Source organism: Ornithorhynchus anatinus, chromosome 12 (genome assembly GCF_004115215.2).
Source record: "Ornithorhynchus anatinus isolate Pmale09 chromosome 12, mOrnAna1.pri.v4, whole genome shotgun sequence".
Taxonomy (NCBI): Eukaryota; Metazoa; Chordata; class Mammalia; order Monotremata; family Ornithorhynchidae; genus Ornithorhynchus; species Ornithorhynchus anatinus.
The window spans coordinates 1,664,943-1,691,775 of NC_041739.1; the positions used below are offsets into that span (position 1 = coordinate 1,664,943).

Consider the following 26,833-nt stretch of genomic DNA (forward strand, 5'->3'; position numbering starts at 1 on the left):
CTGGAAGTGGTCCCTCAGAGGACCCGGACTGGATTCTGAACTAGCCCGGAGTGGACTCGCAGCGGCCCCTTAGCGACCCCGGAGCGGATTCGAAGCGGATCCGGATTGGACTCGGAGCTGACCCGGAGTGGACTGCAAGTGGACCCGGAGTGGATTCGGAACTGGCCCGGAGTGGACTGCAAGTGGCCCCTTAGCAGACCCGGACTGGATTCTGAACTAGCCCGGAGTGGACTGGAAGTAGCCCCTTAGCACGGTGAGTGTCCTGGCTCCCCCCTCCCCCATCCCCCCACCCCCCCTGCAGCCCCCCGGGCCCCGACGCTGCCTCTCTTCCTGCTCAATTGTAATGTAATGTTGCTATCTGTTAAGCGCTTACTACGTGCCGAGCACTGTTCTAAGCGCTGGGGGAGATACAGAGAAGCAGCGTGGCTCAGTGGAAAGAGCACGGGCTTTGGAGTCAGGGCTCATGAGTTCCAATCCCGGCTCTGCCCCTTGTCGGCTGGGTGACTGTGGGCGAGTCACTTCACTTCTCTGGGCCTCAGTTCCCTCATCTGTAAAATGGGGATGAAGACTGGGAGCCCCACGGGGGACAACCTGATTCCCCTGTATCCACCCCAGCGCTTAGAACAGTGCTGGGCACATAGTAAGCGCTTAACAAATACCAACATTATTATTATTGTTATTATTACAGGGTCATCAGGTCCCACGTGGAGCTCCCAGTCTTCATCCCCATTTTCCAGATGAGGCAACGGAGGCCCAGAGAAGTGAAGTGACTTGCCCACGGTCACCCAGCTGACGAGCGGCCGAGCCGGGATTCGAACCCACGACCTCTGACTCCTAAGCCCTAAGCTCTTGCCACTGAGCCACGCTGCTTCCCCAGCGCTTAGTACAGTGCTCTGCACCCCGTCAGCGCTCAATAAATACCGTCTTCTGAGTGAATGCGGCGCCCTTTGGGTGCCATAGCCGCACAAAGGAGAAGCAGCGTGGCTCAGTGGCAGGAGCCCCGGCTGGAGAGTCACAGGTCATGGGTTCGAATCCCGCCTCTGCCCCATGGCAGCTGTGGGCAAGTCACTTCTCTGGGCCTCAGTTCCCTCATCTGGAAAATGGGGATGAAGACGGGGAGCCTCACGTGGCTGTATCTCCCCCAGCGCTTGGAACAGTGCTCTGCACATAGTCAGCGCTTAATAAATACCAACATTATTATTATTATTATTAACAGTGCTCTGCACATGAGTTCGAATCCCAGCTCTGCCACTCGTCAGCTGGGTGACCGTGGGCAAGTCACTTCACTTCTCTGTGCCTCAGTCCCCTCATCTGGAAAATGGGGATGAAGACTGGGAGCCCCACGTGGGACCACCTGATTCCCCTGTGTCTCCCCCAGCGCTTAGAACAGCGCTCGGCACATAGTAAGCGCTTAACAAATACCGACATTATTATTGTTAGTGCTCTGCACATAGTTAGCGCTTAACAAATACCAACATTATTATTATTATGCATCTTGGCTCCTGGGGCAAGTCGCTTCGCTTCTCTGGGCCTCAGTGACCCCCATCGGGAAAATGGGGATTTAAGACAGTATACTCCGTGTCAGCTTGTTGTGTACCTCAGCGTTTAGGGCTCTTTGTGGGCCGGGAATGGATCCGTTTATCGTTATATGGTACGCTCCCAAACACTTGGTACACACCTCGGCAAACAGAATAGGATTGATCAAACAGGGCCTGACACCCAAGCGCTTAACAAATACCGTTATTTAACGGCTCACCGCGTGCCAAACCCTGGGATAGATCAAATAATAATAATAATGTTGGTATTTGTGAAGCGCTTCCTATGTGCAGAGCACTGTTCTAAGCGCTGGGGGAGATACAGGGTCATCAGGTTGTCCCACGGGAGGCTCACAATCTTCATCCCCATTTGACAGATGAATAATAGTAATAATAATGTTGGTATTTGTTAAGCGCTTACTATGTGCCGAGCACTGTTCTGAGCGCTGGGGTAGATACAAGGTAATCAGGTTGTCCCACATGGGGCTCACAGTCTTAATCCCCATTTTACAGATGAGGTGACTGAGGCCCAGAGAAGTGAAGTGACTTGCCCACAGTCACACGGCTGACAAGTGGCCGAGCCGGGATTCGAACTCATGACCTCGGACTCCAAAGCCCGTGCTCTTTCCACTGAGCCACGCTGCTTCTCTGCAGCGTGAGGTAACTGAGGCCCAGAGAAGTGAAGTGACTTGCCCACAGTCACACAGCTGACAAGTGGCAGAGCCGGGTCAGATCCCCCTGCCTCAGTCTCAGGGGAAAAGCCAATAGCCCGGGGGGGGGGGGGGGGGGGGCGTGTCTTCATTTTACAGATAGGGAAACTGAGGCACGGATAATAACGTTGGTATTTGTTAAGCGCTTACTATGTGCAGAGCGCCGTTCTAAGCGCTGGGGGAGATCCAGGGTCATCAGCTTGTCCCGTGTGGGGCTCACAGTCTTCACCCCCATTTTCCCGATGAGGGAACTGAGGCCCAGAGAAGTGAAGTGACTCGCCCACAGTCACCCAGCTGACAGGCGGCGGAGGCGGGATTCGAACCCATGACCCCTGACTCCCAAGCCCGGGCTCTTTCCACCGAGCCACGCTGCTTCTCTGTGAAACCGGGCCGAGAACCCAGGTCTTCCCACTCCCCGTCCCTTGCTCCGTAACGGGATTGGGAAAACGGGGAGATGAGTGGGGGGAAGATGGGCAGAAGATGGATGAGAGCAGGAGCCTGGAAAGCCGGGAGGGAGAAAGGGAGAGTCAGGATCAGGATTAGAACCCAGGTCCTTTTGACCCAGGGGCAGGATTAGAACCCAGGTCCTTTTGACCGCCGCCCCCCCCAGGCCCGAGCTCAATCCACTAGTCCCCTGGGCCATGCTGCTTCCAGTTAACAAATCCCTGCGTGAGTACTATTATGATAATAATGTTGGTATTTAAGCGCTTACTATGTGCCAAGCACTGTTCTAAGCGCTGGGGAGGATACAAGGTGATCGGGTTGTCCCCAGTGAGGCTCACGGTCTTCATCCCCATTTTGCAGATGAGGTCACTGAGGCCCAGTGAAGTGACATGCCCAAAGTCACACAGTTGACAAGCGGCGAAGTGGGGATTAGAACCCACGCCCGGGCTCTTTCCACTGAGCCACCCTGCTTCACCCGGGCTTGGGAGTCAGAGGTCATGAGTTCGAATCCCAGCTCCGCCGCTTGCCAGCTGTGTGACTGTGGGCGAGTCACTTCACTTCTCTGGTCCTCAGTTCCCTCATCTGTAAAATGGGGATGAAGCCTGTGAGCCCCACGGGGGACAACCTGATTATCTGTTGCCGACCTGTTCATTCCAAGCGCTTAGTACAGTGCTCTGCACATAGTAAGCGCTCAATAAATACCATTGAATGAATGGAATGGAATACCTTGCATCCCCCAGCGCTTAGAACAGTGCTTTGCACATAGTAAGTGCTTAAAACATACCACCGTTATTATGGTTTCCGGCTGTCTCATCATGGCTGACGGCGGCGGCGCTGAAGCGGAAGAAGAGGACTGTGTCCAACCCGATTTCCTCGTATCCACCCCGGCGCTTAGTACAGCGTCTGGCACATAGTGAGCGCTTAACAAATACCACACTTATGAGGTGAAAAGCAGCACGGCCCAGTGGATAGAACCTGGGCCTGGGAGTCAGAAGGTCATGGGTTCTAATTCATACGCTCATTCATTCATTCAATAGTATTTACTGAGGGCTTACTATGTGCAGAGCACTGTACTAAGCGCTTGGAATGGACAATCCGGCCACAGAGAGAGACCGTCCCTGCCCGACGACGGGCTCGCGGTCTTCCCCTGCTCCGCCACTTCTCTGCTATGTGACCTTGGGCAAGTCACTTGGCTTCTCTGGGCCTCAGTTTCCTCGTCCCTAAAATGTGAGCTCCATGCGGGACAGGGGACAGGGTCCCACCCCATTATCTTGTATCTACCCCGGTGCTTAGTACAGTGCCTGGACGTAGTAAGTGCTTACCGCATGCCATTAAAAAAAATTAAAAATAGTAGGTCTGTGGTTTCTGGGTTTCTTGTATCTACCCCAGCGCTTAGTCCAGTGCCTGGACATAGTAAGTGCTTAACACATGCCATTAAAAAGAAAAATAGTGGGTCTGTGTCAAGTTTCTTGTATCTACCCCAGCGCTTAGTCCAGTGCCTGGACATAGTAAGTGCTTAACACATGCCATTAAAAGGAAAAATAGTGGGTCTGTGTCGAGTTTCTTTTATCTACCCCAGTGCTTAGTACAGTGCCTGGACATAGTAAGCGCTTACCACATGCCATGATAAAAAATAAAAATAGTGGGTCTTGTATCTTTCCCAGTGCTTAGTACGGTGCCAGGGCATAGTAAGCGCTTACCACATGCCATTAAAAAAAATTAAAAAGAAAAATAGTGGGTCTTGTATCTTTCCCAGTGCTTAGTGCGGTGCCTGGACGTAGTAAGTGCTTACCGCATGCCATTAAAAAAGATTAAAAAGGAAAAGAGTGAGTCTGTGTCAGGTTTCTTGTATCTACCCCAGTGCTTAGTACAGTGCCTGGACATAGTAAGCGCTTACCACATGCCATGAAAAAAAATAAAAAATAAAAATAGCGGGTCTTGTATCTTCCCAGTGCTTAGTACGGTGCCTGGACATAGTAAGTGCTTACCGCATGCCATTAAAAAAAATTAAAAAGAAAAATAGTGGGTCTTGTATCTACCCCAGTGCTTAGTACAGTGCCCGGACATAGTAAGTGCTTACCGCATGCCATTAAAAAAAATTAAAAAGAAAAATAGTGGGTCTTGTATCTACCCCAGTGCTTAGTACAGTGCCCGGACATAGTAAGTGCTTACCACATGCCATTAAAAAAAATTAAAAAGGAAAACAGAGGGCCCGTGTCGGGTTTCTTATATCTACCCCAGTGCTTAGTATAGTGCCTGGACGTAGTAAGCGCTTACCACATGCCATTAAAAAAAATAAAAAATAAAAATAGTGGGTCTTGTATCTTCCCCAGTGCTTAGTACAGTCCCTGGACGTAGTAAGTGCTTACCGCGTGGCATTAAAAAAAATTAAAGATAAAAATAGTGGGTCTGTGGTTCCCGGGTTTCCCCTCGGTATTCCCCTTTTCCCCTCCCGCTCACCCTGGGAAACAGGTGTTCTTAACCCACAACTGCAGGGCGGCGGGCGGTTGGGAGAGGCAACAATAATAATGGTACTTGTTAAGCGCTTACTATGTGCCAGACACTGCGCTTACTGTGCGCCAAGCACTGTACCGAGCGCTGGGGCAGATACAAGTTAGTCAGGTTGGACACAGTCCCTAGAAGCAGCCTGGAGTGGCTAGAGCCTGGGCCCGGGAGTCAGAGGTCATGGGTTCCGATCCCCGGCTCCGTCACTTGTCTGCTGTGTGACCTTGGGCAAGTCACTTCGCTTCTCTGGGACTGAGATTCCTCATCTGGAAAATGGGGGTAAGAGTGTGAGCCCCATGGGGTTCAGGGTCTGGGTCCAACCCTGTCCACCCCAAGGCTTGGCACGAACCGCTTAACGAGTACCATAAGTATTATTATTATATAGGGCCTCAATTACCCCATCTGTAAAATGGGGATGAAGTCTGTGAGCCCCACGTGGGACAACCTCATCACCTTGTATCTAGCCCAGCGCTCAGTGCTCGGCACCTAGTAAGCGCTTAGCAAATACCACGAGAAGCAGCGCGGTTCAGTGGAAAGAGGCCCGGCTGGGGAGTCAGAGGTCGTGGGTTCTAATCCCGGCTCCGCTTCTTGTCAGCTGGGTGACCTGGGGGCAAGTCACTTCACTTCTCGGTGCCTCAGTCCCCTCCTCTGTAAAATGGGGATGAAGACTGTGAGCCCTACGTGGGACAACCTGATGACCTGGTATCCACCCCAGCGCTTAGAACAGTGCATGGCACATAATGCTTAACAAATAACATTATTAATAACAAATAATTATCATTATTACTATTATAGGGCTCACAGTCTTTATCCCCATTTTACAGATGAGGTAACTGAGGCCCAGAGAATTGTACATTCCAAGCGCTGAGGACAGTGCTCTGCACATAGTAATAATAATAATGATAATGCTGGTATCTGTTGAGCGCTTACTGTGTGCCAAGCACTGTTCTAAGCCCTGGGGTAGACACAGGGGGATCAGGTTGTCCCCCGTGGGGCTCCCAGTCTTCATCCCCATTTTACTGATGCGGTAACTGAGGCACCGAGAAGTGAAGTGACTTGCCCACAGTCACCCAGCTGACAGGTGGCGGAGCCGGGATTCGAACTCATGACCTCGGACTCCCAAGCCCGTGCTCTTTCCACTGAGCCACGCTGCATTTTACAGATGAGGGAACTGAGGCACGGAGAAGTGAAGTGACTTGCGCAAGGTCACACAGCTGACAAGTGGCAGAGTGGGGATTAGAACCCACGACCTCTGACTCCCAAGCCCGGGCTCTTTCCACGGAGCCACGCTGCAGGTCGGGGTTGAAAGACTGTGGACTCGGGCGGGGGGGGTTGAGCAGAGTTGAAGAAAGCGCCACAAATGGAGGAGGAAAGAGCTTGGGCCTGGGAGTCAGAGGATCTGGGTTCTAATCCCCGTGGCTCAGTGGAAAGAGCACGGGCTTTGGAGTCAGGGCTCATGAGTTCGAATCCCAGCTCCGCCACTCGTCGGCTGTGCGACTGTGGGCGAGTCACTTCACTTCTCCGTGCCTCCGTTCCCTCATCTGTAAAATGGGGATGAAGACTGTGAGCCCCACGTGGGACAACCTGATTCCCCTGTGTCTACCCCAGCGCTTAGAACAGTGCTCGGCACATAGTAAGCGCTTAACAAATACCAACATTATAATTATTATTATTATTATTATTAGCCCGGCTCTGTCGATTCGCTTTCCTGTATGACCTTGGGAAAGTCCCTTAACTTTTCTGGGCCTCAGTTTCCTCATCCGGATTCAGTGCCTGCTCTCCCTCCTACTCAGACTGAGAGCCCCATAAGGGACAGGAACCGCGTCCAACCGGAATAACTCCTATCTTCCTCAACGCTTAGGACAGTGCTTGCCACATAGTGCCAGCTTAATGAGCGCCATTAAAAATAATTTTTAAAATTGCCAATTGCTGCTAATAGCAGGGCATCCACAGGGAGAATCAGCTTGGCCTATTGGATAGAGCCCGAGCCTGGGAGTCAAAAGGACCTGGGTTCTAATCCCGGCTCCGCCACGTGTCTGCTGTGTGACCTTGGGCAAGTCACTTCACTTCTCTGGGCCTCAGTTACCTCGTCTGTAAAATGGGGATTAAGACGGTGAACCCGATTAGGACACGGACTGATTATCTTGTATCTACCCCAGCACTCAGTACCGTGCCCCAGTCCGTCACTGGGCAGGGATTGTCTCCATCTGTTGCCGCATTGTCCATTCCGAGCGCTTAGTACAGTGCTCTGCACATAGTAAGCGCTCAATAAATACTATTGAATGAATGAACATAGGGCTTAACAAATACCGTTAGGAAAATGACACGAATAGAGGAGGAAAACAGTGCCGACACCACGCGTGGCCCAGTGGAAAGGGCACGGGCCTAAAAGTCAAGGGATCTGGGTTCTGATCTAATTTCTTAATGCCATACCAAAAAATCCAGGGCCGCGGGCGATCTTTACCCATGTCCAGTGAGGGAGAGGGCAGAGGAGCTCACCAACATCCGTCCACCTCGATAAATTTTATCTATCCTAGGCTCGCCTTCCAACTGGAAATAAAGTGGAAGCTCCTTGAGGGCAGAAAACCCGTCTTGGGCTTCTGCTAAATTTCCCAAGCGACCCTAGTAATAATATTAATTGTGGGATTTGATAAGAGAAGTTAAATGACTTGCCTAAGGTCACACAGCTGATAAGTGTCAGAGCTGGGATTAGAACCTATGACCTCTGACTCCCAAGCCCATGTTAAATGCATTCAGTAGTATTTATCGAGCGCTTACTATGTGCAGAGCACTGTACTAAGCGCTTGGAATGGACAAGTCGGCGACAGATAGAGACGGTCCCTGCCGTTCGAATCCCCATTGTGCAGAAGAGGGAACTGAGGGCCCAGAGAAGTTAAATGACTTGCCTAAGGTCACACAGCTGATAAGTGTCAGAGCTGGGATTAGAACCTATGACCTCTGACTCCCAAACCCATCTTAAATTGAATCCCCATTGTGCAGAGGAGGGAACTGAGGCCCAGAGAAGTGAGGAGACTTGCCCAAGGTCCCCCAGCAGAGGCGAAGGAGCCGGGATTCATGCATTCAGTTGGTTCAGTCGTATTTATTGAGCGCTGACTGTGTGCAGAGCACTGTACTAAGCGCTTGGACTGTCCAGTTTGGCAACAGATAGAGACCCTCCCTGCCCAACGACGGGCTCACAGTTTAAAAGGGGGAGACGGGCAACAAAACAAGTGGTCGGCTGTCAGTACCATCAAGATCGTGGCTCAGTGGAAAGAGCACGGGCTTTGGAGTCAGGGCTCATGAGTTCGAATCCCAGCTCTGCCACTTGTCGGCTGTGCGACTGTGGGCAAGTCACTTAACTTCTCTGTGCCTCAGTTCCCTCATCTGTAATATGGGGATTAAGACTGTGAGCCCCACGTGGGACAACCTGATTCCCCTATGTCTACCCCAGCGCTTAGAACAGTGCTCTGCACATAGTAAGCGCTTAACAAATACCAACACTATTATTATTATTATAAATACTATTGAATAAATGAATGATCCCGGCTCTGTCACTTGTGTGCCTCGTGACCTTGGACGAGTCACTTCACTTTTCTGGGCCTCAGTTCCCTCAACTGTAAAATGGGAAATAGGACCGTGAGCCCCACGCTGCTTCTCTGTGTTAGCCTTCTCACTGTACCTCCATCTCCAGAAGCAGCGCGGCTCAGTGGAAAGAGCCCGGGCTTGGGAGTCAGAGGTCATGGGTTCGAATGCCGGCTCTGCCACTTGTCAGCTGGGTGACCGTGGGCAAGTCACTTCACTTCTCTGTGCCTCATTTCCCTCATCTGTAAAATGGAGATTAAGATAGTGAGCCTCACGTGGGACAACCTGATTACCCTATATCTACCCCAGCGCTTAGAACAGTGCTCTGCACATAGTAAGCGCTTAACAAATACCAACATTATTGTTATTATCATTATTAAAATGGGGATTAAGACGGTGAGCCCCACGTGGGACAACCTGATTCCCCTGCGTCTACCCCAGCGCTTAGAACAGTGCTCTGCACATAGTAAGCGCTTAACAAATACCAACATTATTATCCCGGCCGTCTCTTCCCACAGCCCTGTCTGGTTGGACTGTTCCCGGTTTTTCTAATCCTCGGTCGGTCACTGACCAGCCCATTCCAAGCGCTTAGTACAGTGCTCTGCACATAGTAAGTGCTCAATAAATACTATTGAATGAGCAGGTTGTCCCACGTGAGGCTGACAGTTAATCCCCATTTTACCGATGAGGTCACTGAGGCCCAGAGCAGCGAAGTGACTCGCCCACGGTCACCCAGCTGACAAGTGGCAGAGCCGGGAGTCGAACCCATGACCTCGGACTCCGAGGCCCGGGCTCTTTCCACGGAGCCACGCTGCTTCCCCGATGAGGGAACTGAGGCACACCTAGATTTCTCTGTTGGTCTTGGGACAAAGGTGTGGAAACGGGAGTCACCGGGCTTAGTTTCTTTGTTGTTTTTTGAGGTTTCCTTTTTCGTTCGATAAGCTCCCTCGGGGCTCTAAGTTATTGGGAGCCATTCCAAAAGCCTGACTCCCCGTTCCCTAGGCAACGGTCCTGGAGAATCCCTGTTTCTCCAGGACGGGGTGAGATCACCTGCTCCGATGAGCACCGAGGCGGCCTGGCAGGGAATGAGCTCATCGCATTAGCTAACGGAGACGAGGCGATGCTCCCGGAGGCCCCGGGCGAGCACTGTAGCCGCCGTGCCCTCTCCGGGAGCGGCCGGCGCCCCTCTGGGCGCCGGACCCGCCGCTGGGCGACCTCTGGGGCAATCGAGAATTCCCAATCCTTGGTTGCCAGCCCTCCTCCCACCCCCTCCCCGCTCCTGGGCGCGCACCCAATAAATCAAGATAGCCGAAAACATCAAAACCGGCGTGCGTGGCGCTCTCGGGGGTGACCGGCCTTTGCCCGTCCGTCTGCTGGTAGCCACGCTCACCGGGACGACGCCCGCTCCGGGGTTCGGCCCTCGGTGAGTAATGATAATTATAATAATGACAATAATAGCGACCGTGGCGTCTGTAGGGAAGCAGCGTGGCTTAGTGGGAAAAGCACCGGCTTGGGAGTCAGAGGTCGTGGGTTCGAATCCCAGCTCTGCCACTTGTCAGCTGGGTGGCCTCGGACAAGTCACTTCACTTCTCTGGGCCTCAGTGGCCTCATCTGTAAAATGGGGATCGAGACTGTGAGCCCCACGTGGGGCAACCTGAATGCCTCGCCTCGACCCTAGCGCTCAGAACGGTGCTTGGCACATAGTAAGCGCTTAACAAATACTGTGATTAGTATCATTATTATTATTATTATTACTGTGTTCATTCAGTCGTATCGAGCACTTACTGTGGGCGAAACACTGTACCGGGCACTGGGGTAGATCCGGGCTGACCGGATTGGACGCAATCCCTGACCCGCATGGGGCTCGCGGTCTCAATCCCCATTTTTCAGATGAGGGAACTGAGGCCCGGAGAAGTGGCGACTTGCCCCGGGTCCCTCAGCAGACAAGTGGTGGAGCTGGGATTAGAACTCGGGTCCCTCTGGCTCCCGGGCCCGGGTTCTAAACACAAAGCCATGCCGCTCCTCGTCCTTTTAACCATAAAGTGCAAAATCTGGCTTTCGAGCCCTATCTCCGCCTCGCCTTTCTCTCCACGCAGGTTCCGGCCGGCGCCAAGGCAATCATGGCGGCCCCCCAGGTGGAGGGAGGAGCGGCGTCGGGCGAGGTGATGGTCGACTCAAAATCCTTCCACAGCTCACAGGGGTAAGGGCTTCGTTTCGCTCCCGTTCCCCCTCCTCCCCGTCTCCCCTCCAGAGGGGGAGCGAATGGGTTATGCGTTCTCTCCGCGCCACAGAGCCCGGCAGTTGAGTCGGCGATGGGTGTTTGTGGCTGAGCCTGGGGTATTTGCTAAGCGCTTACTCTGTGCCTCAGTGACCTCATCTGTAAAATGGGGATGGAAACTGAGAAGCAGCCTGGCTCAGTGGAAAGAGCCCGGGCTTGGGAGTCAGAGGTCATGGGTTCGACTCCCGGCTCTGCCACTCGTCAGCTGGGTGACCGTGGGCGGGTCGCTTCACTTTTCTGGGCCTCAGTTCCCTCATCTGTAAAATGGGGATGAAGACTGTGAGCCCCATGTGGGACAACCTGATTCCCCTGTGTCTACCCCAGCGCTTAGAACAGTGCTCTGCACAGAGTAAGCGCTTAACAAATACCAACATTATTATTATTATTATTATTATCCACCTGGCCGTTCTATAATAATAACTGAGGTGTTTGTTAAGCGCTTACTTTGTGCCAGGCACTGTAATAAGCGCTGGGGTGGATACAGGCAAATGGGGTCGGGCACGGCCCCGTCCCACCTGGGGCTCACAGTCTCCAGCCCCATTTGACGGGTGAGGTGATAATAGTAATTACTGGGGTATTTGTTAAGCACTTACTCTGTGCCTCAGTGACCTCATCTGTAAAATGGGGATGGAAACTGAAAAGCAGCGTGGCTCAGTAGAAAGAGCCCGGGCTTGGGCGTCAGAGGTCATGGGTTCAAATCCCGGCTCTGCCGCTTGTCAGCTGGGTGACTGGGGGCAAGTCACTTGACTTCTCTGGGCCTCAGTTCCCTCATCTGTAAAATGGGGATTAATTGTGAGCCTCATGTGGGACCCTCTATCTCCCCCAGCGCTTAGAACAGTGCTCTGCACTTAGTAAGCGCTTAACAAATGCCAACATTATTATTATTATTGGGAGTCAGAGGACATGGGTTCTAATCCCGGCTCCGCCGCTTGCCAGCTGGGTGACTGTGGGCAAGTACTTCACTTCTCTGAGCCTCAGTTCCCTCATCTGTAAAATGGGGATGAAGACCGTGAGCCCCACGCGGGACAACCCGATCACCTTGTATCCCCCCAGCGCTTAGAGCAGCGCTTTGCACATAGTAAGCGCTTAACAAATACCAAAATTTATTTATAACAGAATTGGTAGACACGTTCCCTGCCCACAAGGAACTTAGGCGGTTCAGGGCCATTCTTCCCACAGTGGCCGTGTGCCGGGAGAAACGGTTTTTGGCCCGCTTTGGGGGTGGTCAGGGGCGCAGGGTCCAACCAGAGTGTCCGTCTCCCCGCTCACACCCGTGGCCTGGACGTGAAGACTAATCCGTGCTTCGCCTTTTCTGCATTCCTTGGCCCGGTCAGAAAGTCTGCATCGCTTGTGGCTTGTGAAGCCACGGTAGGAAATTCATTCAGCGGAAAGCCAGGAAGGGGAGTCTCACCTCTCCGTTTGGTTCCTCCAGAGAAGCAACGTGGTTTAGTGGACCGAGCGCGGGCCCGGGAGTCAGGGGGACCCGGGTTCTAATCCCCGCTCCGCCACGCGTCTGCTGTGTGTGACCTTGAACAAGTCGTTCCACTTCTCCGGGCCTCGGTTACCTCATCTGTAAAAACGGGGATTGAGAGTGTGAGCCCCGTGCGGGACAGGAACTGTGTCCAACCTGATTAATTTGTATCTGCCCCCGTGCTTAGGAGAGTGCCTGGCATGTAGTAAGCTCTTAACAACACTTAATAATATTAATTATTACTATTATTCCTCCAGGAAGGTGCCCGGGAAGCAGTTCCTGGGGTCCTCAGCCTCGCTGGACGACAGGTACAGGATGGATTACCCAAACATGGGGATATGTTTAATCATCAACAACAAGAACTTCCACCCAGACACAAGTAAGTTTTGGTTTTTCGCCATTCTTCTTTTAAAACCCCAGAGGTTCCTGGCAGAGGAAATGATCGAACTCTCCCGGTCACTCAACGGGGCGTAGTTGGGCAGCTTTTATCACCGGGAATTCCGCCGACGGAGAAAAGCTCCCTTGAGCAGACTTTTTTTTAATAGGGTACTTGTTAAGAACCTACTATAGAATAATGATGTTGGTATTTGTTAAACGCTTACTATGTGCCGAGCACTGTTCTAAGCGCTGGGGTAGACGCAGGGGAATCAGGTTGTCCCACGTGGGGCTCACAGTCTTCATCCCCATTTTACAGAGGGAACCGAGGCCCAGAGAAGTGAAGTGACTCGCCCACAGTCACCCAGCTGACAAGTGGCAGAGCCGGGATTCGAACTCATGACCCCGGACTCCAAAACCCGGGCCCTTTCCACTGAGCCACGCTACCATATGCCAGGCATTCTACTGAGCGCTGCGTCAGGGTGGGGAAGGGGCCTGTTGCCATTTTTGAGGATTTCGCAGTGACCCCTGCAATAGCATTTGGACCTCCCAGCCTCCCATCTCCCCCAGCTCCAGTCCACATTTCATTCTGCTGGCCGGATCATTTTTCTACAGAAGGGTTCAGGACACGTCACCCTTAGAGAAGCAGCACGGCTCAGTGGAAAGAGCCCGGGCTTGGGAGTCAGAGGTCATGGGTTCGAATCCCGCTCTGCCGCTTGTCAGCTGGGTGACTGTGGACAGGTCACTTCACTTCTCTGGGCCTCAGTGACCTCAACTGGAAAACGGGGATTAACTGTGAGCCTCACGGGGGACAACCGGATTCCCCTGCGTCTGCCCCAGCGCTTAGAACAGTGCTCGGCACATAGCAAGCGCTTAACAAATACCAACATCATTATTCTCAAAAAAAACTCCAGTGGTTGCCCATCCACCTCCATATCAAACAAAAGCTTCTCAAAAGTTTGAAAGCTGTCCATTCCCCGGCCCCCTCCCACTTCACCTCCCTCCTCTCCTTCTCCGGCCCGGCCCGGCCCGCACACTCCGCTCCTCTGCTGCCGCTGATGTCCGTCCCCCCCGCCCTCCCTCCCGGTCGCGGCTTTGAGCTCGTCGTGGGCAAGGGATTGTCACTTACTGCTGTATTGTCCTCTCCCAAGCACTTAGTACAGTGCTCTGCACACAGTAAGCGTTCAATAAATACGATTAAATGAGTGAATGACTCTTTGGGCACTCAGCGACTTACCTGAAATCTCTTAAGTTAGCCTATAATCAATCAGTCGATGGTATTTATTGAGTACTTCCTATCTGCTTCCTAGAGAAGCAGCGTGGCTCAGTGGAAAGAGCATGGGCTTTGGAGTCCGAGGTCATGAGTTCGAATCCCAGCTCTGCCACTTGTCAACTGTGTGACTGTGGGCGACTCACTTAACTTCTCTGTGCCTCAGTTACCTCATCTGTAAAATGGGGACTAAGACCGGGAGCCCCATGTGGGACAACCTGATTCCCCTGCGTCTCCCCCAGCGCTTAGAACAGTGCTCTGCACATAGTAAGCGCTTAACAGATACCAACATTATTATTATTATCTGCAGAGCCCTGTACTGAGCAGTCGGGAGAATACAGTTCCAAAGAGTTGGTAGACATGACTCCCCGGCCACAAGGAGCTTACTAAAAGAGTCGAGGAATCTTCAGACTGGGCAGGGAGCCTGTCTGCTAATTCTGTTATAACGTACTCTCCCATACGCTTAATACGGTGTTCTCCACATAGTAAGCGCCCATTAAGTACTACCGATTGATCGATCAGTCGCTCGGAACGCGCAGATTAAAGCGCTCCTCCTCTGTCTCCAGGAATGGGCTGTCGGTCCGGCACAGACGTGGACGCCGCCAGCCTCAGAGACACTTTCAAGAAGCTGAAATACGAAGTCAGGTGTAAAAACGACCTGAAAAGGCGTGAGATTCTGGAGTTACTCACCTCCGGTAAGTCGGAATTCCCCAGAGGAAAGAGGGATCTTGGCCTGCCGGGAAAGGTTGCGTGGAGCCTGGGCCTGGGAGTCAGAGGACCGCTCCGCTGTGTGACCCTGGCCCAGTCACTTAACTTCTCTCTGTCCTTATCTGTAAAATAGTGATTATTTATGATGATGATGTTTGTATTTATTAAGCGCTCAGTATAGGCCAAGTATTGTTCTAAGCACTGGAGTAGATACATGAAATCAGGTGGGACACAATCCCTGTCCCACATAGGGCTCAGTCTCAATCCCCATTTTACAGACTGTGAGCAGCCCCAAGTGGGACGTGGACCGTGTCCAACCTGATTAGCTCGTGTCTTTCCCAGCTCTTAGTACGGTTCCTGGCACGTGATAATTGTTTAAATACTATTAAAATGAAAAAGACACCACTGATCTTAAATCTTGGATTGCTTAGGTTTGAAGCAAATAGAAGTTTTTTGACCCCATCCCTATCCTCATCGTGTCCGGGGATAGGTTAGCTTCATCCTCGTCTAAGTTCTCTGGTTGGTTTTTGGTTCGTTTTTATGGGGACCTTGAACTCATCCTCAGTGGTTACTATATACTGAGCGCCTACTTTTTGCAGAGCTCCGTACCAAGCGCTTGGGAGAGCCCGATAGAGTTAGACATCCCTCCTCTTTGTGCTCATAATAACAATAATAGTAATAATAACTGTGGTAATTGATGGGCGCTTAATATGTGCCGAGGGCTGTACTAAGCACCGGATGGATGTAGCGGAAGCAGATCAGACACGATCTCTGTCCCACACGGGCTTGCAGCCGAAGAGGGAGAGCGTAAAGGTATCTTCTACCCGTTTTTACGGAGGAGGAAACGGAAGCCCAGAGGGGTGAAGGGGCTTGTCCACACGGCAGGCCGGTGGCCCGGCTGGAACTAGAATCTGGGTCTCCTGGCTCTCCCCCTTGGGCCCTTTCCATCAGGCCACACTGCCTCACCTGTGTCCCCGAGCTTGTGATAATAATAAAAATTGTGGACTTCGTTGAGCACTTACTATGTGCCCAGCACTGCACTAAGCACTGGGGTCGTTGTGGTTGTCTTACGCTGTCGAGCCGTGCCCGACCCATAGCGACGCCATGGACGCATCTCTCCCGGAACGTCCCACCTCCATCTGCCATCGTTCGGGTAGTGGATCCAGAGATTTGTCTTGATTAAAAAATAGGGAAGCGGTTTACTGTCGCAGGCTTCCGCGCAATAAACTCGAGGCTCCACCCCCGACTCTCTCCCGCGCCGCCGCGGCCCGGCACCGGGGAGATTGGACTTGTAGCCGGTGGCCGGCCACTCGCTAGCCACTGGCCTCCGCCGGGCTCTCCCTCCCGTAGTCGGGACGGGTAGCGGACTGGAAACTCACCAGGTGCCACCCTGAGACGGGAAGCACTGGGGTGGACACAAGCAAATCGGGTTGGACACAGCCCCCGTCCCACGTAAGAATAATAATAATGATGACGTTGGTATTTGTTAAGCACTTACTATGTGCAGAGCACTGCTCTAAGCGCTGGGGGAGATCCAGGGTCATCGGGTCGTCCCACGTGAGGCTCCCAGTCTTCATCCCCATTTTACAGAGGAGGGAACTGAGGCCCAGGGAAGTGAAGTGACTTGCCCAAGGTCACCCAGCAGGCAGGTGGCAGAGGCGGGATTAGAACCCATTACCTTCTGTCTGCCAGGCCCGTGCTCCATCCACTACGCCATCCTGCTCTGTGCCGGGGTGCCATTGTAGAGAAACTGTGTAGCTATTCATTGAGTCGTATTTATTGAGCGCTTACTGGGTGCAGAGCACCGTACCAGGCGCTTGGTGTGTAACCATAAACAGGCACGTTCCCTGCCCACCGCGAGCTTACAGTCGAGCTAAGTTCCCGTTTCTGCCTCTCCAGTTGCCCACGAGGACCACAGCAAGAGGAGCAGTTTTGTGTGTGTGCTGCTAAGCCACGGGGAAGAAGGAGTGATTTTCGGGACCGACGGCTCTCTGGAGCTGAAGAGCTTAGCGAGCCTCTTCCGAGGGGACAACTGCCGAAGTCTGGTGGGGAAGCCCAAACTCTTCATCGTCCAGGTGCGGCCCGCTCAGCTCCGCGCTTCCCGGCTCCCTCTCTCGGCGGGGGCTTCTCTGTTGTCCTCCCTTCTCCCCGAGGGTCACCTGCCTCCTGTCCGTCTCGGAGCTAAGAGCAAAGAAGACCCGGGTTCGGATCCCGGCGCTGCCAATTGCCTGCTGTGTGACCTGGGGCCAGCCGCTCTGCTTTTTTTTTTTTTTTTTAAATGGTATTTGTTAAGCGCTTACTATGTGCCGAGCACTGGGGTAAGTGCTGGCATAGATGCAAGTTTATCAGGTTTAAAGAAGCAGCATGGTGTAGCTGATAGACCGCAGGCCTGGGAGTCAGAAGGTCATGGGTCCTAATCCTGGCTCTACCACTGGTCTGCTCTGTGACCTTGGACAAGTCACCTGACTTCTCTGGCCCTCAGTTACCTCATCTGTAAAACGGGGATTGAGACGGTGATCCCTACGTGAGACGGGGACTGCGTCCAACTTGATTTGCTTGTATCCCCCCCAGCGCTTAATACAATGCCCGGCACATAGTAAGCACCTAACAAATACCATTAGAATTGTTATTATTATTATTATTATTAATTTGGGCACAGGCCGTGTCCCACACGGGGCTGACCGTCTTAATCCTATTTTATAGATGGAGTAGCTGAGGCACAGAGAATCAGTCGGTGATATTTACTGAGTGGCCACTACGTCGGATCACTGTACTAGGTGCTTGCAAGAGTACAGTTCAACGGAATTAGCAGACATATTATTATTATCGTTACCCTCTCTTCCTGGTAACCCCATATTGGACAGGGGTCACTGTCCGATCTGTCTCGTATCTATCCTAGAGTCCATCACAGTGCTTGACACTTAGTAAGTCCTGGATGAACACTGAAACAGCATTCGCCGACCGAGGTTCGCTGCGTCTGGGTCCTTCCCTGCAGACAAAGCCCCTCTCCCCGTTTCCCTCTCGGGAGGGGGCTCAGTTCCCGACCTGAACCTCCAGGGAACGGAGTCCTAAATGAAGCGTAACGTCATCTCAGTTGTTCACCGCGTCTTCCAGAAATCTGGTTTCCCAGGCAGTCAGTCAATCTCAGTTACTGAGCGCTTACTGGGTGCAGAGCACTGGATTAAGCACTGGGGAGAGTACAGTAAAACAGACACACAGCGAGCTAAGGGGATTCAACGGCCACTTCTCCTCCCTCCCCAAGAGGCACCGGTGCGGTGTCTGGAAAGGTAACGCCGAGGGGGGGTTCGTGATCTCCTCAGGCCTGTCGGGGCACCGAGTTGGACAGCGGCGTCGAGGCGGACAGCTCCAGCGCAGACGACGGATCGGAGCAGAAAATCCCCGTCGAGGCCGACTTCCTGTACGCGTATTCTACGGCCCCCGGTAAGATGCCGCCGAACCCCCTCCGGTCCTGGAGAAGCAGCGTGGGTTAGTGAGTGGCTAGAGCCCGGGCCCGGGAGACCTAAGGACCTGGGTTCTGATCCCGGCTCCTCCACGGGCCTGCTGTGTGTCCTCGGGCAAGCCACTTCACTTTTCTGGGCCTCAGTCGCCTCATCCGGAAGGCGGGGATGAAGGATGTGAGCCCCGTGTGGGACGTGGACTCTGTCCAGCTGGATTTGCTTGTATCCACCCCAGGGCTTAGTACAAGGCCTGGCACACAGTAAGCACTTAATAAATACCCTTATTATTATTATTATGTCCTCTTGGAGCACTGGATTGGAGGAACAGACGTCTGGTTTCCTTCAGCAGAGTCCCCACCCGGCTCAGAGGCAGCACCGGGGACTTTTTAGTCTGGTGTATTTACTTGCAACGCTCAGCCTTGGGCCACTCAGAAATGGTGCCTGGGTTCATGGTGACGCGGGACGGGGCCACGACGGCTCGGGTGCCAGGGGGCGGGTCAGAACCCCCAGGCCAGGCCTCTAACTTCTGCAGGGTTTCCACACAAAGATCCGAGGACGGCATTACGTTCTGTCACGTGACCTGCGTGCCGCTCAGAGCGTACTTCTGGGTCGGCTGGGGCTAATAATATCCCCGGGACAATAATAATAATTGGGGTATTTGTTAAGCACTTACTCTGTGCCGGGGACTGTACTAAGCGCTGGGGGGGGGGGTTACAACAAATCAGGTCCCTTGTCCCAGGTGGAGCTCACAGTTTCCCCAGCAGCAAGATAGATGAGATCAACGTACAGTGAGAAGGTTGGCATTAGAGGAGCGAAGTGTGCAGGCTGGGCTGTAGTAGGAGAGCAGCGGGGTGAGGTAGGAGGGAGCGAGGTGATCGACTGCTTTAAAGCCGATGGTAAGAAGAGTGTAAATGGATACCGGGCAGGGATTACCTTATCCATAGTTCAGTAAATAGCTATACGTATATATATACATCAGTATTATATATAATTTATTATATATTATACACACACACATATATGTGTGTATATACATATATTGTATACTATATATATTATATATATGTATATATACACATATATATGTATACATATATACACATATGTGTGTGTATATATATATATATATATTTTTTTTTAATGGTGTTTGTTAAGCGTTTACTATGTGCCAGACACGGGTAGATACACGCTAATCAGGCTGGACACAGTACATGGGGCTCCCGGTCTCAATCCCCATTTCACAGAAGAGGTAACTAAAGTCCAGAGAAGTGAAGTGATTTGCCCAAGGCCACTCGGCAGACACGGGGCGGAGCTGGGTTTGGAACTCACGTCCTTGTGACTCCGAGGCCCGGGCTCTATCCATTAGGCCGCGCTGCTTCTCTACAGCTGACGAGGCTCCTCACACTCTCGTTCAGGGTCTCCCTATTCCCTCCCCATTCTGCATCGCCCTGGTATTTGGATTTTATTCACCCCACTCTCAATCCCCCAGCTCTTTTGTCCATAGCCATAATTTATTTGAAGGCCTGTCTAGACTGTAAGCTCCTTCTGGGCAGGAAGCACGTCTACCGACTCTGCACCAGCGCTTAGCACGGTGCTCTGCGCCCGGGAAGTACCGTCGATCGATGGACGGGGGAGAGCCGGCCGGGGCCGACGTGACTTCCCGTCCCAACCCTTGTGTCTCCTAGGCTACTATTCTTGGCGTAACTCCATGAACGGCTCCTGGTTCATCCAGGCGCTGTGCGCGATGCTCAAGCAACACGCTCACACCCTGGAGCTCCTCCACATCCTCACCCGCGTGAACCGGAAGGTGGCCACCGAGTTCGAGTCGTATTCCCTGGACGCCACGTTCAACGCAAAGAAGCAGATTCCGTGCATCGTGTCCATGCTCACCAAGGAGCTCTACTTTCCTTACTGACCCCCGTCGTCCCCCCGGGGCTCAGGAGGCAGGGGCGGGGATGACTGCTGCTGCGTCCCTTTGCTACTAAATTCTGGGCCTCCCCTCCTCTCTCCCCTTCTCCCCTTCATCTCCCCCCAAGAGTACCCTGACACGAGCGATAGAACCACCCTGTAGCTACCTCACGGACGCGATGTCTGGCAGTCGAAAACCTCACCCGTCGGGACCGGTTGGAGCGTAGAAAGGAAACGGCTCGGGGCCTGAGGACGATCCCATCGTCCCCGCTTCTCATCCGCCGGTCTAGAGCCGAGCCCCGTCTGTGGTACAGAGTCGGGAATTGTTTTCAAGGAATTTTGGAAGGATGAGGAGGCGCGGGCTTTTCTGCCTTTTAAAGTCGTGGAACCGGTTTATTAAAACGGGGTCGGGGTTGGCGTTTACCGGGAAGTCTCGCTGCCGGACGGATGGTGCTGACAGAGGCCAGAGGGCTGGCTTCCCCCGACTGGCTTTGGGAGCTGTTTGGGAGGAATCGGGTCACTTAACCGGATGCCGTTTTCAGACCGGGCGGCCCGCGGAGCGTTCTTCTAGGGTCTGGGATCCGGTTGATGTCGGCGTCGGGTAAAGAACGGAAATTGCGTCTGGTAGCAAATGAATGTCAGCTGCCCATCATCAGGCAGCCTAGGTGGAGTTGCCCTGAGTTGGCCCTCTATCAATCAATTGATCGGTCGTATCTTTTGAGTGCTTACTGGGTGCAGACAGAGTTGACTTTAAGCTCATCGTGGGCGGGTAACGCGTCTACCAACTCTATCGTGCTCTCCCCAGGGCTTAGGATAGTGCTCTGTACCCAATAACCGTGCGGTAGAGATGATTGGTCAGTTGCAGAGCACTGTAGTAAGCGCTTGGGAGAGCTCAGTGCTTGGCACCGCCCGGCCGTGCAGTTCAGGAGGATGGGCGCTGTGTAGGATGGGTTGAGGGGCCGGGGGCGGGCTAGCAGAAAACCTAAGGATGACCCTCAGAAAGGTCACCGTCCGGAGCAGATTAGCCAGGCAACCAGCCGGAAAATAGCCGCCGGCCCTCGGGGTTTGCAGTGGAGATAAGGGGAATCTCTTGGGTCCAGGAGCCCTGTGGCCTCCTACCTCGGCCAACAGGCCTCAACCCACACATGCTCCCAGCGAGCGGAGAGAAGGGCTCGGGTCGTGGCCTCGGAATAGCTCAGGTGCTTCGAGCGAGACCGCAGACGGTTCCCTCTTCAAGCCTCAGACCCGAGGGAGAAACCCGGAAAGTGCCTCCGACGCTCACAGCCCCGGGCCCCGGGTAAGATTTTAAAATAACTTTCAAGGGAGGGTTATTCACAGCCACCAGAAACAAAAAGACGCCCCTCGCACCCCTTCCCCCTGGAAGGGATACCTCCGGTTTATCCTGGAGCTTCCCGTCACGGATCACCCACTCGCGTCGGCCCTGCCATTTATTGAGCGCCGGCCCCGTGCTAAGCACTGTGCTGTACGCCGGGGTGCAGACCGCCCCGACCGGTGGGACACGGTCCCCGTTGCTCTAGGTGAGCGATCTGGAGAGAAAACAACTCCGCCTTTGAAGTCAGGAAAGGGTTTCCAGCCTAGCGACCTCCAAATGAATCCAATTTAAACGTCAACGGGTAACTGAGGAAAAATCCCAAGGTTTATTATCGTGATCCCTTGTTGTCTTGGTTTTTTTTTACAGTGAAAATGATCCATCTCCCTATTGTATGTCTTAAAGATAAAATAAACTTACAACGGAAGTTTAAGCCAGCGGTTTTCTAGCCGGATCATTTGGAGTTCTCTCTGACCTCCAGGTCAGGTGCTGGATTGGAAACGGCCAATTCCCCCGTTCCCAGCGAGGGGAGTTTCGCAGCGGCCTCTGCGGCCCTCCGGGCTGGGGTGGGGTGTGGGGTCTGTTTGCGGTGCTCGTGGCCTGTGCTGATGCCGGGGGGCCTGGGGGTCTGGGGGAGTCCGGTTTCACCCCGGAGGCGGAGGGGACCACCATTTCTAGACGTCCGCCCAAACCTGGGCTAACGTCCTCCAGCCACCGGGAAATAAATCCACTAGATCTGCCCCTTGTCTGCTGCGTGACCTTCGGCAAGTGACTTCCCTTCTCTGGGCCTCGGTTCCCTCCTCTGTAAAATGGGGATGAGTAATAATAATAACGATGGTATTTGTTCAGCGCTTACTATGTGCCAAGCACCGTACTAAGCACTGGGGGGGGTTGCAAGGTCATCAGGTTGTCCCACGGGGCTGGCAGGCTTCATCCCCATTTTACCGATGAGGGAACCGAGGCCCAGAGAAGCGAAGTGACCTGCCCAAACTCGCACAGCTGACGAGTGGTGGAGGCAGGATTAGAACCCATGACCTCTGGCTCCCAAGCCTGGGCTCTTTCCACTAAGCCGCACTGCTTCTCTGTGACTGTGAATCTGTGACTGTTAAGACTGTGAGTCCCACGCGGGACAGGGCCAGCGTCCAACCCGATTTGCTTGTATCCACCCCGGCGCTTAGTACAGTGCCTGGCACATAGTAAGCACTTAACAAATACCACTGTTATTATTATTATTACTCCCTTGCTCTAATCAGGAACCTTGGCCCGGCTTTTCTGTGGGATTTAATCACCTAGAGAACAACGCTGTTCCGGAGTTGGACGCCAAAACGGCCCGTGGACTTATTGCTGCCTCTCCTAATGCATTTATCTAGTATCCTCTATCCTGAAGCAGCGTAACTCAGTGGAAAGAGCCCGGGCTTGGGAGTCATTCATTCATTCATTCAATAGTATTTATTGAGCGCTTACTATGTGCAGAGCACTGTACTAAGCGCTTGGGATGAACAAGTCGGCAACAGATAGAGACGGTCCCTGCCGTTTGACGGGCTTACGGTCTGATCGGGGGAGACGGACGGACGAGAACGATGGCGATAAATAGAGGCGAGGGGAAGAACATCTCGTAGGTCGTGGGTTCTAATTCCGACCACCACTCATCAGCTGTGTGACTTTGGGCAACTCACTTCACTTCTCTGGGCCTCAGTTCATATGTAAAATGGGGATTAAAACTGAGCCCCACGTGGGACCACCTGACTACCCTGTATCTCACCCAGTGCTTAGAACAGTGCTCTGCACATAGTAAGCGCTTAACAAATACCAACATTATTATTATTATTACAACTTGATGACCTTGTATTGCCCCCCTCCAGCACTTAGAACAGTGCTTGGCACACAGCGCTTAACAAATACCATTGTTAGTGCTCTGTACATAGTAAGCGCTCAGTAAATACGATTGAATGAATAAATAATTATTCTTATCCTCATCATTTGTCTAAAAGCGTAGAAGCAGCGTGGCTCTGTGGAAAGATCCCGGGCTTGGGAGTCAGAGGTCATGGGTTCTAATCCCAGCTCTGCCACTTGCCAGCTGTGTGACTTTGGGCAAGTCACTTCACTTCTCTGAGCCTCAGTGACCTCATCTGTAAAATGGGGATTAACTGTGAGCCTCAAGTGGGACAACCTGATGACCCTGGATCTCCCCCCAGGGCTTAGAACAGTGCTCTGCACATAGTAAGTGCTTAACAAATACCAACATTATTATTTTATTATTGGAAGAGGACAGAATAAGGGAGTGGGAAGACCCGTTCCCTGCCCACAACGAGCCCACCGTCTAGAGGGGGAGACGGGCCTGAAGGTGGGGCTGGACGCGGGCTGGACTCGAGGGGGCGCTCGCGGAGAGGCTCGGGGATCGGGTTGGCCTCGGGGAGGCGCTCGGCTGAACTCGGGCAGGGTTCGGGTTGGCCTCGGGGAGGCGCTCGGCTGAACTCGGGCGGCGCTCGGCTGAACTCGGGCAGGGTTCGGGTTGGCCTCGGGGAGGCGCTCGGCTGAACTCGGGCGGCGCTCGGCTGAACTCGGGCAGGGTTCGGGTTGGCCTCGGGGAGGCGCTCGGCTGAAGTCGGGCTGGGCTCGGGGAAGGGGCCAATGGGAGGGAGCGGGATAGGCTAATGAGAGGGGACCAATGGGAGCGGGCCGGGGGAGGGGCCAAGGGCAGCGGGCCAATGGGAGACGAGCGGGCGCCGAAATGGCAGGCCGCACCCCCAACCCCCTCCCCGTTCGTTCAGTCATTCATTCTTCATTCATTCGTTCGTTCATTTATTCTTCATTCATTCGTTCGTTCATTCATTCATTCAATTGCCTCTCTTGAGTGCTCACTATGTGCGGAGCACTGTCCTAAGCGCTTGGGAAAATACACTAGAATATTACCCTATTTATTTTAATGTTGGCATTTCTTAAGCGCTTCCTATGTGCAGAGCACTGTTCTAAGCGCTGGGGGAGATGCAGGGTCATCGGGTTGTCCCACGTGAGGCTCACAGTCTTCATTCCCATTTTACAGATGAGGTAACTGAGGCCCAGAGAAGTTTATTCATTCAATAGCATTTATTGAGCACTTACTATGTGCAGAGCACTGTACTAAGCGCTTGGAATGAACAAGTGGGCAGAGAAGTGACTTGCCCACAGTCACACAGCTGACAAGTGACAGAGCTGGGAGTCGAACCCATGACCTCTGACTCCCAAGCCCAGGCTCTTGCCACTGAGCCACGCTATTTTGTTAATGAGATGGACAGCCCCTTGATTCTATTTATTGCAATTGTTTTTCATTCATTCGATAGTATTTATTGAGCGCTTACTATGTGCAGAGCACTGTACTAAGCGCTTGGAATGAACAAGTCAGCAACAGATAGAGACGGTCCCTGCCCTCTGACGGGCTTACAGTCTAATCGGGGGAGACAGACAGACGGAAACCCGTAAGCCCATCAAAGGGCAGGGACTGTCTCTATCTGTTACCGATTTGTCCATTCCAAGCGCTTAGTACAGGGCTCTGCACAGAGTGAGCGCTCAATAAATACGAATGAATGAATGAATGACCTCTAACTCCCAAACCCGGCCTCTTTCCACTGAGCCAAGCTGCTTCTCTAAGACTGTCATCAAGACTGGAAACATTTTATTGAATACCAAAGGCCGTGCAAAGTGTGCAGACTTTGGGTTAGTCAGTCAATCGTATTTAGTGAGCGCTTACTGTGTGCGGAGCCCTGTACTGAGCACTTGAAAGAGCAAGTACTAGGGTTTAAGCGCTTGTTCTACAATAATATGAGACGCATCCCCTGCCTACAATGAGCTTACAGTCTAGAGGTGGAGGCAGACAGTAATAGAAATAAATCAGTGACGGATGTGGACATAAGTTAATAATGGTATTTAAGCGCTTACTATGTGCAAAGCACTGTTCAAAGCGCTGGTTAGATACAAGGTAATGAGGTTGTCCCCCGTGGGGCTCCCAGTCTTCATCCCCATATGACCGGATGAGGTAACTGAGGCCCAGAGAAGTGAAGTGACTCGCCCACAGTCACCCAGCTGACAAGTGGCGGAGCCGGGATTCGAACCCATGACCACTGCCTCCCAAGCCCGGGCTCTTTCCACTGAGTCATGCCGGGGCAATGCTGGGATTAGAACCCAGGTCCTTCTGACTTCCAGGCCCGTTGGTCTATCCACTAAGCCTTGCTGCCGGGAGGGGGTGGCCCAGCCACTTCAAACAATAATAATAATAATAATGTTGGTATTTGTTAAGCGCTTACTATGTGCCGAGCACTGTTCTAAGCGCTGGGGGGGACCCAGGGGAATCGGGTTGCCCCACGTGGGGCTCACAGGCTTAATCTCCATTTTACAGATGAGGTCACTGAGGCCCAGAGAAGTGAAGTGACTCGCCCACAGTCACCCAGCTGACAAGTGGCGGAGCCGGGATTCGAACCCATGACCTCTGACTCCAAAGCCCGGGCTCTTTCCACGGAGCCAAACAAAGATTCCTCACCGTCGGCTTTGAAGCCGTCCATCGGGTCGCCCCCTCCCACCTCACCTGGCTGCTCTCCTCCTCCACCCCCGGCCACGCCAACCTCCTCACAGTCCCTCCATCTCCTCTCTCTCGCCATCGAACCCTCGCCCTCGTCCCCTCTCTGGCCTGAAACGTCTCCCTCCCTCCTCAAATCCCACAGACGGTTCCCCTCCCCCTCCTCCAAATCCTTACTGAAGACCCACCTCCTCCAAGAAGCCTTCCCTGACTGCGCCCTCCTTTCCTCTTCTCCCCCTCCCTTCTGCGTCGCCCTGCCTCGCTGCCTTTATTTACCCCCTGCTCTCAGCTCCACAGCCCTTCCGTCCATATCTGTCATTTATTTATTTCTATTAATGTCTGTCTTCCCCCTCTAGGCTCTAAGGTCATTTGGGGCGTGGAACGTGTCTGTTTATTAATAATAATAATAATAATAATAATGTTGGTATTTGTTAAGCGCTTACTATGTGCCGAGCACTGTTCTAAGCGCTGGGATAGACACAGAGGAATCAGGTTGTCCCACGTGGGGCTCACAGTCTTAATCCCCATTTTCCAGATGAGGGAACCGAGGCCCAGAGAAGTGAAGTGACTTGCCCACAGTCACACAGCTGACGAGTGGCAGAGCCGGGAGTCGAACTCACGACATTACCGTATTCCTTTCTCCCAAGTGCTTACTGCAATGCTCTGCACGCAGTAAGCACTCAGTAAATACCCGCTGAGTGAATGAACCG

At 53.0% G+C, this 26,833-nt stretch overlaps 1 protein-coding gene across 2 annotated transcripts; it reads left to right on the forward strand.

Moving 5' to 3' along the window:
• The first annotated feature begins 167 nt into the window (after window positions 1-167).
• Window positions 168-22,007, forward strand: CASP3 (caspase 3). Of its 2 annotated transcripts, none has more exons than XM_029076645.2 (7): window positions 168-253; window positions 10,873-10,976; window positions 12,783-12,904; window positions 14,737-14,865; window positions 16,778-16,953; window positions 18,199-18,319; window positions 20,022-22,007. In XM_029076645.2, exons 2-7 carry the CDS (start codon window positions 10,897-10,899, stop codon window positions 20,249-20,251), a joined length of 858 nt encoding a protein of 285 aa, XP_028932478.1. In that variant the 5' UTR covers window positions 168-253; window positions 10,873-10,896; the 3' UTR covers window positions 20,252-22,007. The 2 variants fall into 2 exon arrangements, with proteins under 2 accessions (XP_028932478.1, XP_028932479.1); XM_029076646.2 differs by lacking the exon at window positions 168-253 and adding an exon at window positions 9,647-10,199.
• Window positions 22,008-26,833: the final 4,826 nt, after the last annotated feature.